General features: G+C 44.7%; 1 protein-coding gene across 1 annotated transcript in view; it reads left to right on the plus strand.

Annotated features, from left to right (window-relative positions):
* The window catches only part of VPS53 (VPS53 subunit of GARP complex), a 135,172-nt gene that overhangs the window by 30,917 nt on the left and 88,664 nt on the right, over window positions 1-15,591 (plus strand). Inside the window, exons 5-7 of the mRNA XM_040455461.1 lie at window positions 6,458-6,544; window positions 10,298-10,413; window positions 12,594-12,713. Coding sequence (XP_040311395.1) covers window positions 6,458-6,544; window positions 10,298-10,413; window positions 12,594-12,713 — 323 coding nt within the window. The remainder of the gene's footprint in view (window positions 1-6,457; window positions 6,545-10,297; window positions 10,414-12,593; window positions 12,714-15,591) is intronic.

Here is a 15,591-nt window from a genome sequence, read left to right on the forward strand (position 1 = left end):
AAAAGAAAAGAAAAGAAAAGAAAAGAAAAGAAAAGAAAGAAAGAAATTCCGGTAAGGGTAGATTGAAAGCAGACATGTTTGGGTGATTAGTTCTGTTTTTAATCTACATACAGCTTGGAATGGGAAAGTAGCCACATTTTATTTTAAAGAGAGTCTAGGGACAGTGCCAGAATCTATCTCTCTGCACATTTTCTGATCAGCCAGGTAGTAAAAATATTTTAGTGTTACTTAAAAATAAAATCCTGATGATTCTTCCAAATTACAAAATGCTCTTCCTGTGTAATTGATTACTAGGGATTAGATATCAAACAGTAGGGTGTGTGTTGAGAGTGGACTTGCTTAATGGAAGAGGCTTCAGAAGAACCCTGTTCACTCTGGAAAATGAATTGTATTAAATTTCCTCGACTTCAGTACATTGTTATAACAAGCAGAAGTATTCCAGCCTGGGAAAAAAAAAAAATCTGGCAAACAGTTTATCTTTCTTTCAGACTCTGAAATATAAGATTGTGTGAGTCTTACTTGTTTGCTAGAAGAAAAACGTGGTACCTTCAGCAGAGACTGTTCTGGTAGGATGCCAGATTAAGAATAAAAGAGAACTATGGATAGAGACTCTTTCTCTGAGAAGGGATCGTGCATGCTTCTTCAGACCCTACTTTAAGTATAGAACCTGCTCCATTTTGCCTTTTTACCTGAAAGTCTCTGTCTTAGCATATTTGGCTGGAAGATGGTGCTTCTAATCCCGTTAGAGTATCACTAGGTATGGCATGACCAACAATATCACAGAATTCTGTGCGGGCTGTGCCCTCAACTGTCAGTCCTTTCTGGTGGGCAGTTGCCTTTCAGGCAGTGCTTTTTTACACCATGAGCTGACATTTTTTAGAAGGCTGCAAAGGGTTTAGAATTTACTGACCCCTTGCAGTATCCTGGGCATGAGACTCCTTATTAGCCAAATAGATAACATTTACAGAAAGTGTGATGGTGTGTTCTTGAACCACTGCCGGTAGATGTGCCCGAGGTTGGGGAAAGGCGAGGGTGTTGGTCAGCACACCCCACTCAGAGTGGTGGTCTCGGCACTGCTACCCTTCCGACGAGTGCCCCACAACAGTTTGAATCGGTTGGCAAGCATCTGTCAAGTTCCACCTGTGCTCTAGCTCTGGTTGGATGCTGCAGGTGATGTGACCATATGATCAGTCACCAGAGTCACTTTGCAGCGTGAGCTCCTAATAATTATACAGAGACAGTCGCCATAAACTGGGCCTGCCCCTCTGGCAACCAGAATGGGTGATTGCGTGAACTATAGGGGATATAAGAATGCCATGCATGTCATCGGTCTGTACTCTGGAGGACGCTTCTAGTCTTGTTTAGAACTCGTACACGAAACAATCCAAGAACATTATAAAAAGGTCCTTCTCTTCTGTAATTGTCCCATTACTGCCCCCCAGCCTCCCAAATCAGTTTCTCCTTTTCTGTTGAGTCGTTCCCACACTAGACCTGTGCAAGCACCTCTCATCTTCAGATCTTCCTCCCTTCACTCCATTGGTTGACCCATTTTTCTTGTCTTCTCATAGCAAACACTTTTTGAAAAAAACACTCTACACCAGGGGTCAACAGACTTGTTTCCTGCTAAGGACCAGATAGTAAATACTTTAGACTTTACCAGCCATGTGGTCTCTTACAACTCCTCGTCTCCGCTGTTGTGTGGTGAGGGTAGCCATACATGATACCTAAACGAATGGGATTGGTGTGTTCCAAACATTATTTATAAAAACAGGTGGCACACTTCCTCACATCGTCACTGTCCACTTCCATCCCCGCGACTCCACTGAAATTGTTCTGCGCAAGGTCATCAGCGACTTCCTTATTGTCAAATTCAGTGGCAATTCTCCATCCTAATTTACATAAGATTTCAACAAAATAAGAAAAATCTCTCATTTCCTTCTCCTTCCAACACTCGTTTGGCTTCTGTGACACCACCGTCCCTCATTTTCTCTCATGTCACTGGTAAAACAGAGAATCCGCATCTTTTTCTCGCTTTTTCTTTCCTTCTAGACTGCTGACCATTGGAGTGCCCAAGGACTCAGCCTGGGCCATTTTCTCTTCTCTTTGCTGTCTTTTCTCTCTTCCTGGGTGAGTTCTATTTCTATAGACTTAACCATCGCCTATAAACCGATAACTTCTAAATTTGAATCTCCAGTCTGCTCCTGTCTTTCAAGCTCCAGACACAGATGTCCAGCTTGAGATGTCTTGGTGTCCCCACTGGACATCCAGTGGGCTGTGCACCCCTAGCATATTGAAATGGAACTCCTGATTTCTGATCCCACCACCACCATACACACCTGCCTGTCAAACCTGTTCCTTCTCCTGTCTTCCCTCCTTAGTTAAGGGACACATTCACTGGCTTTTTGAACCAAGACCAAAGAGTAATCCTTGATTCTTTCCTTTCTCTCATTATCCACATCCAGTCCATGAGTCCCGTGGGTCATATCTTCCTACAAATCCCAGTCACTCGCACCTCTTCCCCTCACCGTCGGCCACCTGCTCTAGACCGGCACCGTTTTTCGCCTAGAGCACGGCAGCCCTTCCCAGCGGTCTTTTCTTTCATTCCTGCCTCTGGATGGCCCCTGCCACCCCTGCCATGTAGCAGCCAGGGCCGTGTTTTACATATGTAAGGCATTTGCCAGTCCCTTGTTTAAAGCCTTTCAGTGGCTTCTCATTGCACTTTGAACAAAATCCCGTGGTTTTACCAGGCCTTTGGGGCCCTCCAGGCTCTGGTGCCTACCTGCTTCTCCAAATTATCAGCACTTCCCACTCCGATTCTACCGTGCCATCCACTGCCTTCCTTTGTGGTCCTTCAAAACGCCAAGGTCTTTTTCTGCATCAGGATCTTTTATTTGCTGTTCTCTCTACTTGGAATTCTCTTACTCCAGATCTAAAAATGTTGACTCTACCTCATCCTGCAGGTCCCAGTTCATATGCTATTTCTCAGGAAACCTTCTGTGACCACCCTGCTGATCAATTCCTTCATCACACCTGTCCCTCTCTGAAATTTTCTTCTTTGTTTCTTTATTCAGTTGTTTTTCCAGTATCTCCTCCAACCTGTCACTTCTTGAAGTAAGTTCCTTGAGGACAGGGAAAGGGACCATGTGTGTCTCATCTCCCAGTGGTTCCTGGTGCTTAGAGGAGTACCTGGTACATGGAAGCTATTCCACAAATATCTGTTGAATGGTAGAAGAAGTGAATTAATGAAATGCTGACAGATGTAGTTGGGACCATAATTTCTGCAGGAATTCAGTGTCACAGTTCAGATACAGCTAGTCTTCAGTTACAAGACCGTGAAGGTCTGCATTGCTGGAAAATGAGAATTTATTTATGATAGAGTACGGATTTGACCCAGTATTTTTTTTTCAGTATGTGAGGATTGTAAACCTAATTTATTGTTGCTTAAAAGAAGGTCTGCAGTTGAAATGTTGGCACAGCCATAAACTACATAAATGTGTTACCTGACTACCCTGAGAGCAAAGGTGGAGCGTGTGTGTGTGTATATATGTGTGCACGTGTGTGTGTATATATGTGTGCGTGCATATACCATAATTGATTTTAAAATTCAAGTTAATAAACATGTATTGAGTACCTACTGTATCATTCTGGGCACTGCCCTGGGTGTCCATAAGTCACAACGGATGAGATATGGTCCATGCCTTCTAGGATGTCATGGTCCAACCAAAAGACACACTCACAAAAAACTTGTTATGAATGTTAAGTTTACATGAAGGATCACAGGCACCCAGCTGATGAATGAATTGATTGTACCCTCTGCTGCATATGTGTTTGTTTACATATAGAGAGGGTGTTGGAAGGGAAGGGGAAGTTGGGGAAAGGATGGGGAAAAAGTGGCATTTGAACTAAGTCATGGGAGATGACAAAGATTTGCATGCTCTCAGTAGCTGTATTGAACATTTTATTTTGAAACTTTACTCCTTTGGTTGTGAATGGGCATTTGATATTTTACTCCTTTTTATCATTTTAATTTTGTTAGAACTTGATTTTGGTTTCTCACAATCTTATGAAATCTGAAGTTGGGCAGTATGGTAGTAGGCAGTGCTCCAAAGAATCTGGTTCATATCCTGGTTTTGAGGAGGTGAATATTTGAAGTGAGGAAGAAAATTCTTGGGGGCTGGAGGGGTGGAATGAGTGGATGTGGATTCACTCAGGGAACGGCTTAGGCTAGGAAGCATCAGATAGTGGGCAGGCCTGGTGGTTGTGCTGAGAGGGAAAGGCGTGGCCAGAAGGGAACGTATGCGCGTATGTCCCTGCATATCTGTACATATATGCGTGCATGCATTTGCTTAGGTGGTCCTGAGCCCCGGAAATAAACCTAATATTTGTGCAGTTTTTACATCTGTTATGTCATTGAATCTTCCCAACGACTGTCGAAGTAGGTATCGTCATCACTACTCTGCAGACAAGGAAACAGATGCCCAGAGAGGTTGCGCACACAGCGTGACAGCACAGGCGGGCTGCCGGTCGGAAAATACAGGGTTAGGGTTTTCTCACACGTGACGCCACAGCTGTCTCAGGGGTGCTGGATCCTAGGATGGCAGGAAACTGAGTGGAAACACTGCTGAGTGAGAGGGGGCATCCTTTTGGGGCAGAACAGGATTGAGAGGAGCTGCTCAGCATGACCCACTTGCATTCCATCCCCTCTTTTGATTGTTTCCTGCATTTTAGGTAACGTTTCCCAAGTTATGAATTTTGGGCCCTGACAGCAATGCCGACTGCTGTCTTAAGCCCAGACTTTCTGATGATTCAAATCCTGTGTCCAGGTGGCAGAAGCTACAAGTACAAAAGCTTCTTTGCCCACAAACCCCTGTAGATACAAGTGAAGTGATCCCACAGAGCAAACAGACGCTGACCCGGCACGCCCCAGGAGGTGCGAGCAGCTGCCTGAATGGTGTCCCCTCAGACTTGCAATAGGGCTAAAGACACAGCTTCTCAGAGTACCCTCTGGACATGCATTTTAGGAGCTGTAACACAGTCGCATGTGAGGGCTCCGCATACTTGTCCCCACATGTGAAACTCCTGTTTGGAACTATGCCACACACAAGGGCAAGGAGCTCCAGAAGAAGAAAGGATTCCCAATATCAGAAGAAGGGGACAGCCTGGGAAGCCTACAGAGGAAAGAAAGATTCGATCCCTGCCTCCACCAAGGAAGGAATTTCCAGCAGAGGAAGCCAGCTCAAGTTTCTTTTGGGGGATGTTTTCTAAGTACAAAAGAAAACGTATTCATTCATGGTCTCGAGGTGGCTTTCTCATTGGGTACAGCTGAATGCAGAAGTCCAGTTAATTCTGTCAGGGCTTTTGTCATTCTCCCTTTCTCTCGGCTCTGCTTTCTTCCTGCCTCTGGAAGGCCCTCTCAGGAAGGCTCCTCTTTCCCTATGCAGACTAAGAGGAAACACAGCTCTAGGGTGACATTGGTCTTATCATTACATTCATAAAGGGCTTGTGAGGCCTGGTTAGGACAGACCACTCTTAAATCCAAAATAAATAAAGTGTGTTTGATGTAATGAAGTATGAGTCCTTCTGCTGGCCTGCTACATCTTTTCTAAGTACATATGTTCTCCACATGTGTGCTTTTAGTGCCCTGACAACTCCTGAATGTTGCTTCCCCCTCCTCGCGGGAGCAACTCTGGTTTATCATACTTTAAATGTGTGGCATCCATCTTATAGGTTTTTCAGTAGAAACATTTGGCTCACGGGGCGCCTGGGTGGCTCAGTCGGTTAAGCGTCCAGCTCTTGATTTCAGCTCAGGTCATGATATCATGGTTTGTGGGTTCGAGCCCTGCGTCAGGCTCTGCGCTGTGTCAAGTTGCAGAACTTGCTTGGAATTCTCTCTCCCTCTCTCTGCCCCTACCCCACTTATGCTCACGCGCGCGCGCTCTCTCTCTCTCTCTCTCTCTCTCTCTCTCTCTCAGAATAAATAAATAACTTAAAGGTTTACCGCAGTTCTGGAGTCCCCATGCACAGTTGATTTTGTTGAAGGCACAGTCTCCTGGAACTTTCAAAGTTCAGAGTTTCTCCCAAATTAGAACCACCTCTGTCTCTCTACAAGCTTTAAGGTTATTATGCACACATGTATGCACACACATGTGCCAACATGTACAGATGTGCATGTTTTATTCCTGTGTTGTCATCAGTAACATGGAGTCGTCACTAAGATGGAGGGAGATAGTTTTTAAATTAAAACTTTATGATTCAGGTTGGCAAGAACCTTGTGTATTTGCCTGTATCCAAATGCTAGAGTCCGTCTACTATTTGGGTCCAGTAAAACTGCGTAAGAACAATGAGTCAAGAGCGCGCGTTCTGGTAGGTTTCTTCTGAAGCTAGACTCGATTATAGTGCAGTGACTGGGGGCTGTCTTTTGTTGCTTCTTGTTTATCATTTATTTCTTTTATTCTAGGCACTTGAAGAGGCCCAAAAAGCTATCCAGCAGCTCTTTGGCAAAATCAAAGATATCAAAGACAAAGCAGAAAAATCAGAGCAAATGGTGAGTTTAGGTTTCTTCCTGACTTTCTTGCAGTAGAAGAGGAAGTTCGGTTCTTGTCCAGTCACACTCATGAATGGGCTTTTTCTCCCACTTGCTGGCAGCCACAGCACCCACGTCTCGAAAGCAAGCCCTGTGCGTACATTCCAGTTCAGTTCAAGAGGAGCAGCTAGACGTGCAGTGACTCACCATCCCTGCTGCCCTGCATTCACAGCCCTTTTTTAAATAGGAAAAGTTTTCTTCTTCTTCCCCAAAATAGTGTTCTAGTCATTTTGGATTCTTTTCTCGAGCATTTGTTTATATCACGTATTTCTCAGTTAAGATCCACGATATGTCATGAAAACTGGTACTGGAATTGGGAGGTGGGACGGATCCTGCCACAGCGCATGCTTACGGTTTTGGTGAAGTTGTCCTTTTGACAAATCTGTGTCCTCCGGTGATGTGCTCAGGAGGCCCGCCCACTGACGGAGAACCCAGCCTCACCCACTCCTCCTCCACGGCAGGCACTGTAACATGTCAGCTCCCACGCACACATTCTGGCCACATAATGTAATGTCTCTCAGTTGTCTCTGATCTCCAGTTTCCTCAGCCTGTAAGGTAAGCACAGTAACACCTGCCTCAAAGGCTTGTTGTGGAATCAAACATATGAAGAGCGCTGGGCATAGTACGAGGCTTGTGATAGAAGCCGTTGCTGATGTCATTGCCCCCCTACTTCTTTTGGTTATAAAAACTCCCAAATCCATACAGTCTTTCCTCCCCACATCCTGTTACAATTTACGCCAGGAACAGACCTCATGTGTATCCTTCAGCTCTCTTCGGTGGCCGTGTGGCAAGATAGGGAAGGACATGGAGTGGGAGGGGGGCGGGCAGTTTGATAGAGCAGTGAAGAGAAGTGAAGTCTGAAGTCAGACTGCCTGGGTGGGGTCCAACCCCTCTACTTACTAACCGTGTTATTCAGCCCCTCTGTGCCTCAGTTTCCTCACTGTAAAACGGAGATGACCGTCCTGAGTACATCGTAGAATCGTGGGGACTAATTGAGATGACGTGTCACACGTAGGCCCAGAGTGAGCATCAGTTGTTGCCGTCCCTCATCGTCAGCTCTTCCTGTTCATTCTCCCAGGCAGGTAGTGATACAGACTTTAACTACCAAACCAAGAGTTGAAGGAGGGGAAAATAAATGATGATAATATTTGTACTTTGTCAGAGAATTAAATAGTCTTTGATAGAGGCTGTATGTCATCAAGGAGGGATTCGGATTGGTGGTTCTTTCCCCCAGGATGCACTACCCCCAGCACCGTCCGCGGGCCGTTGAAGCATGGAAGTTAGTAGAGGTTTTATTTTAAAGCAGTTTGCTTTCCTGGATGGCGCTTTGCTAAAGGGAAGAAGAGGTAGGACCGAAGAGGGAACGGATATTTGTTGCCCTCCAACAGTGTGCCAAATACCGTGCCATGGATGTCCCTTTATAGTGGGACAAGTGATCTCATTTAGCCCTCACAGCAAATTTATGAACTAGGTTTTATTGTTATTTGTATGATGACCCATCTTATCAATGAAACTGAGACTCAGTGAGGCCAGGCAGCTTCTGTAGGACACTGGACGTGCTGAGATTCAACCCTGGAGCTGCCTGACTCCAAAACCTGTCACGTCATGTTCTGTCCTTTTTTGGCTGCCCCTGGGTAACAGTCAAGGTACATTAACTAAGGGTGTTCTGTTTGTGTCGCGATCTCCGTGACTTTGTCCTGAGCATCCCTTGCTTGAGCTGCCTTTAAGGGTGATGTCTAGAGAAGCACAGGATATGTGATGGGGAAAGACGGGAGGTACTGGGAACAGAGAGACTAGTCACCTCTGGTGCAGAGCAAGGGGTGTCTGAAGAAGTAGAAAGGGTCAGATTTTGTGATGAGGCACTGGACGAGTACTCAGGATTTAGTGACTGACTAATGATGCAGGAATGAAAAGGGTCATAGATGACTGTGACTTCTAATACAGTAGTTAAAGACCCCTGAGCTAACAGACCCAACAGAGCTAAGGAACCTCAAAAGGGGTGCCGGGATTTTTCTGTAGGAAAGAGGGTAATGATTTCAGTGTTGGAAGTGGGTTGTCAGATTCTGGGGCCAAACTCCCGTATCTAGTTCACTATACCACTCCTGATCTTCTTTTTCCCCAAACTCAGTTATTCTGTGAAGAATAACAGGTTCTTAATCTGTTTCCCGCCCTGGGCAATAGAAGTAGAGATACTGATAGCCTGAGAGTGACAAGAGAGAGCAGGCATGATGAGGAAGTCCCTGTGAAAGGACTTTTACTGCTAAGATCCAGGTCAGCTCAACAGGTTTGTGGGTGTTGAACTAAGCTGGGAGGGTTATGATCTTCACTCTATGCGTTCACCCCGGATGATCGAACTCTGAAAAATCAGATCACGTGAGCATAACTCACTACCAAGTTTTTAACTTTTTTTTTTTAAGCTTATTTATTTATTTTGAGAGTCAGCACGCACATGCATGTGAGCTGGGGAGGGGCAGAGAGAGGGAGAGAGAGAATCCCAAGCAGGCTCCAAGCAGAGCCTGACTCAGGGCTCGACTTCCGGAATCACGAGATCATGACCTGAGCCGAGATCAAGTTGGACGCTTAACAAACTGAGCCACCCAGGCCCCCCTCATCCTAATCGTTTTTAACTATATACAGTTGAGTAGTACTATATACCTTCCTTTGTGAAAGATATACTTTTTTTTTTAAGATTTTTTTTTTTAAGTAATCTCTACACCCAACATGGGGGGCTTGAACTCACAACCCCAAGATCAAGACTCGCATACTCTACTGACTGAGCCAGCCAGGCCCCCCGGAGTTTGTCACTTTTCATGGAAGATAGCTCTTTCCAGTGACTGGAAGGCTTGTGCTTGGTGTCCAAGGCACTCCCTTCCTTCCAGGTGTCAAAGAAATTGGGAAATCAAATTGCTCTTCAGAAAGCTTCTTGGTCAACATCAACTCAGGCAGCTTAGTGGAACATTCTGCCTCGTTATTAGCAAAGCTGGAGAATTGTTCCCACCTCACTGCTGAATGTGCTTTTCTGGTGACTAAAATACACTAGTATTCCCAGGTACAGAGTTTCTTTCTCTTGGATCTTCTGGGTCAACACTGTCCGAATTCTACCCGCGCCCCCCCCCCCCCCATTACCTTCTCGGTTCCTGAAGACCTTACATCTCATCTAGAATAGTACATATTAAGTGTATTACATTTTAGTCTTCTTGAGATTTGAGAGCAAGTCTTTCCTTGCTGGGGATCAGACAGTAAAGTCTATTTCCATGAATAAAGACCATCTCAGTAGAAGAGCCGACTAATACTGTTCATTGTATTGAACCTGATAGCCCTGTCAGAAGACATACTTTTCTAAAAAAAAAAAAAAAAAACCTTGTTCAAGAGGAGATGCGCTGAACTTGGCTCCTGGACCACATGCTCCATACTAAATTGCTATTTGGATCACTCCACTTGAGGTGAAAAAGAAAGTTCATGTCGTTCTCGCAATTGAGGATTTTGTACCCCTGGGTAAAGTCTTCTGAAGAAATGCCAGATGAAATTCAAATGGGCTGATTGGAGGTTATTTTGATTATACGTTATGAGAATGTCTGTGTTTTCCCCAAGGGCTCACCGGAGGTTTTTTTTCCTTGCTTCATTTGCCTTATTTTCTTACAGGGCTTCTTGCAAATGAATTTAACATCTTTCTTAACCTTCTTCCTTTTTCTCCTGCGGTTTTTCGATATTTAGGTTAAAGAAATCACCCGCGATATTAAGCAGCTAGATCATGCCAAACGCCACCTGACCACCTCCATCACAACGCTGAACCACCTGCACATGTTAGCAGGTGGCGTGGATTCCCTTGAGTAAGCAGCGTCAACTTTCTCTTTGGGGTCCACCGCGAGTGAATGTGCCATGTAAAGAAAATGGCAGCATAGGGTTTGTTTGTTTTTTCCTTTTACTTCTCAGCCAAGTACTTCTCCTGCCCCACTTTCTGCAGATTGGTCTCAAATGTTAATCACCATTTTGGCTTTGTTTGTTTTTGTTTTTGTTTTTTTTTAATTTTTTTTTAACGTCTATTTATTTTTGAGACAGAGAGAGACAGAGCATGAATGGGGGAGGGTCAGAGAGAGGGAGACACAGAATCTGAAACAGGCTCCAGGCTCTGAGCTGTCAGCACAGAGCCCGACGCGGGGCTCGAGCTCACGGACCGTGAAATCATGACCTGAGCTGAAGTCGGCTGCTTAACTGACTGAGCCACCCAGGCGCCCCAACCATTTTAGCTTTGTGCCCTTTGGTGTTCAAAATGTAACAAACACCTGACGCTTTGAAGTGAGGTGCAAAGGAGTATGAAAGGGACCCAGACAGCACGTGGAGCATGACTCTAAGGATACAAGTCATTTAAACGTGGCAAATCTCTACCATTAAGGCCAGCAAGGTCATTCAGGACTGTAACGGCTCCCTGCAGCCTCTGCTTGGCAAGTTTTCCGACTTGTGTTGGGCTGAGTCTCACTGCCGTTGGATGTTCAGTAGAGAAACAGAGCTTTGATTTATCATTCATCCCACCTTTTTTCTCCAACCCACTTTTTCTTTTTTTTAAGGTTTATTTATTTTTGAGAGGGAGAGAGCACATGCACAAGTTGGGGAGGGGCAGAAAGAGGGAGAGAGAAAGAATCCCAAGCAGGCTCCGCACTGTCAGCCCAGAGCCTGATGCCGGGCTCGAACTCATGAACCATGAGATAATGACGCGTGCTGAAATCAAGACTCAGACGCCCAACTGAGCCACCCAGTTGTCCCCCAACCCACTTTTTCAAGGTCTTTTTCAAAGACTGTAGCACCCTGCGTGGTTTTTAGAGGAGCTATAGGGAATGATGCGTGAGGACATTAGAAACACCATTAAAACAAAGAGCTGGCTATTTACCGCAAGAAGCAATCCAAAGGCCTGTTTTACTAGCACAATTCTGACATGCCGGTTCACTTCTGTGGTCTGTCTCAGGCTGAGAATTTCCCCCTGCCTCAGTGTCAGTGTAGTCTCACGTATAGACAGAGAAAGAGCATCTGCACAGAAATTTAGATGCAGCATCCAAAGCTGGAGGGAGGAAGGGGTCAGACTCCTTCGTGGTCTCTCTAGGCATTGTGTGAGCTCCAGCGAACCCTGGCCCATCCTCCCGCAAGCAGTGATCAGAGAGGTGAGCCGGCCAGTGGGAAACTAGAGGAGCTGTTTCCTTGTCTGTTGCCCCAGATGCTGTGGTTCCAACCAGACTATCAGACCAGGCAGTGGTAGCAACATACCATATGTTTGCTTGAGCTTGGTCCTGTCTTTTTAAAAGCCTCTTTTTTTTTTTTTAATGCCTAAGGGAAGTCATAAATTATACATTATTTTAAAAGCTCCACCCTAATGAAAAATTTAGAACTAACAGTTTGTCCTTCCTTGTGTAACTGTTGATTTTATTAGCCTTCTTTTAACTAAGCTTCATTAACATTAGTAGTAGTGAAAGTAGACCTATCTGAGACGAGTTGCTTAACATTGGCTTAAAACCTACAGATTTGAGTTAAATACATATAAACACCCTTTGTTGTAGGCTGGGATGATGTGTTCTGTTTGCCCCTAAGCTGTAATCCTCAGATAGTAACATTCTTATCCCTCATCTCTGTTAAAAGCCTGCTAATCCCATAACATCCAACCCAAATCCATAGTCTTCCTAGATTTCCCCTCCCCGACCCCTCCATCATTCCCACGTTCTTTTGTACCTCCTGTATTGCATAACTTGTACTTCTGTGTAGACTCAGTTTGTCCTACTTGGTTTTAGTTAGATGTGTACTTGGCTCTCTCTCTGTCTTACTAAACAATGTCACCTTGAGGATTTTGACTAGGTCTTATTTTTTTCACCAGCAAGGCACAGGACCTTACGTATTCAGTGCTCAGTAGTACATGGTCACCAGATGGAGTTGATCTCTATTTTGTAGTTCAGAGTAGATTGTCCTGCATCTGTATCTTGTGTCCTCAGTGTTTTTCTAGCATTCTCGACTTCTTATTTCCTTGCAGAGCCATGACCAGGCGAAGACAGTATGGAGAAGTTGCTAATCTTCTTCAGGGTGTGATGAATGTTCTGGAGCACTTCCACAAGTACATGGGAGTTCCACAGATCCGGCAGCTTTCTGAGAGGTAAAGTGTCATTGGAGAAAACAATCATCTGCTTTAAGAAAAGACCGTGCTAGGATGTGCTTCAGCACTTAGCTCAGTATGTTCACTGCAGAATCTTGTAAGAAAGAACCTCAGATGTCATCTGATCTGTCTCTGTTGACACAGATGTCCTGTCTACCATAGCCCTTACCGACTCCTTACCATATCTTCTAAAGCAATCTATATTAGATGGTTGTGGGCCCGGCATCCCAGGACGGGCAGCTGGAATGTTGTATGTGTAGACAACTCTTGGCTGTCCACATTTATGAGAAAAACTCTTCCAGTTGTCTATTTCCTTGTAACGAATCACCACAATCCTTAGTGGCTGACGAACAACAGTTATTTTACTCCTGTAATGTGGCCTCCCTCAGCGAAACAGCTCACCTCTGCTTCACGCAGCATCAGCTGGGGTGGCTCAGGAGGGGTCTGAAGGATCCGTGACTCACTCTCATGACTGGCAAGTGGGTGCTCATTGTCCACTGGGAGTTCAGCTGAGTTGTTCTCCATGGGCTGTTTGGTCTTCCTCATGGCCAGGTCCCAAGAGAACCAGACCTTGGAAGTCCCATAGCATCATTCCTAGTCACAAGGCTGCCAGGATGAGGGAGGAAGGAACATAGTCTCTTCTAAGCCACCTCTCCCAGTGGGGGGAATGTCAGAGTCCCACTGACAGAAAGGGCACGTGGAATGGGCAATATTGCCGTGGGAGTCTTTGGAAAATCTTGTTTGCCACTAGAACTTCAGAGGTGACAAAATGATGACTTAACCTCTTCTTTCTTCTTACCTCTGTTGAGTTCCAATCCCAGATTCAGAACCAGTAGAAAGAAAGGCTGATGCTTAGAAGGAAGATGAAGATTCTAAAGGACAGTGGGAGGGGGGTGAGTTCAGTGTCTTTTCTATTAGAAAGAGGGCAAGGAGAATACCGAGAAGGCAGAGATGATCATGATTGACGAATCCTAACCTTTCTTGCCACAAAGAAGAGACAAGGGGGCTAGAACTTAGCAGCAGCCATCATCTTCACTTCGGCCTTCTTAATGAGGCCTGATTGCTACAGGCCTCTTTTTCCTCACGTTTCTGTATTTGTAATCCTATAGGTAATTGTATAAGTGATCCAGGGATATGTTTTCTTTATTTTAACAAAAGTCAGGCGTGCCTGGGTGACTCAGTTGGTTAAGCATCTGACTTCAGTTCAGGTCATGGTCTCACAGTTTGTGAGCTTGAGCCCTGCGTCGGGCTCTGTGCTGACAACTCAGAGCCTGGAGCCTGCTTTGAATTCTGTCTGTGTGTCTCTCTTTCTGCCCTCCCCCGCCATCCTCAAAAATATACAGATGAAACCAAAGTGCCATTTAGCTGTACCTCTACCTACACAGGGAGTGACTCTTATCAATTTAATGTGTATCCTTCTAGATCTTTATCTGTGCACTTACATAAATCTATAGTTTCAGTTTGTGGTTTTCTTTTCTTTTATTATTTATTTATTTTTTTTTTAAGTTTATATATTTGAGAGAGAGAGAGAGCATGGGTGGGGAAGGGGCAGAGAGAGAGAGAGAGAGAGAGAGAGAGAGAGAGAATCCCAAGCATGTTCTGTGTTGTCTGCACAGAACCCAACACAGGACTCAGTTCCACAACCGCGATACCATGACCTGAGCTGAAATCAAGAGCCAGATGCTTAACTGACTGAGCCACCCAGGCACCCCAGTTTTCTTTTCTTTATTTATTTTTTAAATTAATTTATTTGTCTTGAGAGACAGAGAGAGAGAGAGAATCCCAAGCAGGCTCCGCACTGTCAGTGCAGAGCCCGATGCGAGGCTGGAACCCATGAACCGTGAGCTCATGACTTGAGCCAAAGTCGGATGCTTAACTGACTGAGCCGCCCAGGCACCCCTTGTTTCATTTTAAATAAATGGTTTCACACCATATGCTTCATTCTGAAACTTACCTTTTGGTTTTAACCTCTCATTGTATTTTAGAGATTTTTCCGCATCAATATGTACACACCTGCCTTGTGCTTTTTAATTGATACCTGGAATTCCAAAGTACAATACACTGCAGATGATTTAACCATTCTTACATCACTAGATTGTTTGCTTCTGATTTTTAAAATCTACCCCTTTTTACACATCTGTAAATATTTCCCTAGGAGAGATTTTGGGTCATGGGTAGCGTACATTTAAAATTTTAATAATGACTTCCCATTTGCCCTCCCAAGAGACTTTTTTTTATTTATAGCACTGGTCTGGACAGTATCAGTACCCATTTCCCCATACCTTCAACGATGCTAAATGGTCAGTTTTCTGATTTATTTAACTGATGGATGAAAAATAACATCCAGTTCCTTTCATTCTCATTTCTCTGCTAACTACTGAGAGTAGTTTTCATTTAATTATTGACTATCTGCATTTCCTTTGAAATACCTGTTTGCCCATTGCCTCTTTTTTTTTTTAATTTTTTTTTTTTAACGTTTTATTTATTTTTGAGACAGAGACAGAGCATGAACGGGGGAGGGGCAGAGAGAGAGGGAGACACAGAATCGGAAGCAGGCTCCAGGCTCCGAGCCATCAGCCCAGAGCCTGACGCGGGGCTCGAACTCATGGACCGTGAGATCGTGACCTGAGCTGAAGTCGGCCGCTTAACCGACTGAGCCACACAGGCGCCCCAGCCCATTGCCTCTTTGAATATTGAGTTCTTTCTTTCTTTCTTATTGTTTTGTAAAAGTCTCTATATATTCTGGACATTAATGCTTTGTCAGATCTGGTAGATCTTGCCTGTAAAACCATCTGGATGTGTTACCTGTTTTCAAGGCAGATCTTTGACTCTCACTGTGATTTCTTCCGTGGTAATTGGTCTATTCGGGATTCCTACT

The sequence above is a fragment of the Herpailurus yagouaroundi genome, unplaced genomic scaffold (assembly GCF_014898765.1).
Source record: "Herpailurus yagouaroundi ecotype Mexico unplaced genomic scaffold, PumYag 215, whole genome shotgun sequence".
NCBI lineage: Eukaryota > Metazoa > Chordata > Mammalia > Carnivora > Felidae > Herpailurus > Herpailurus yagouaroundi.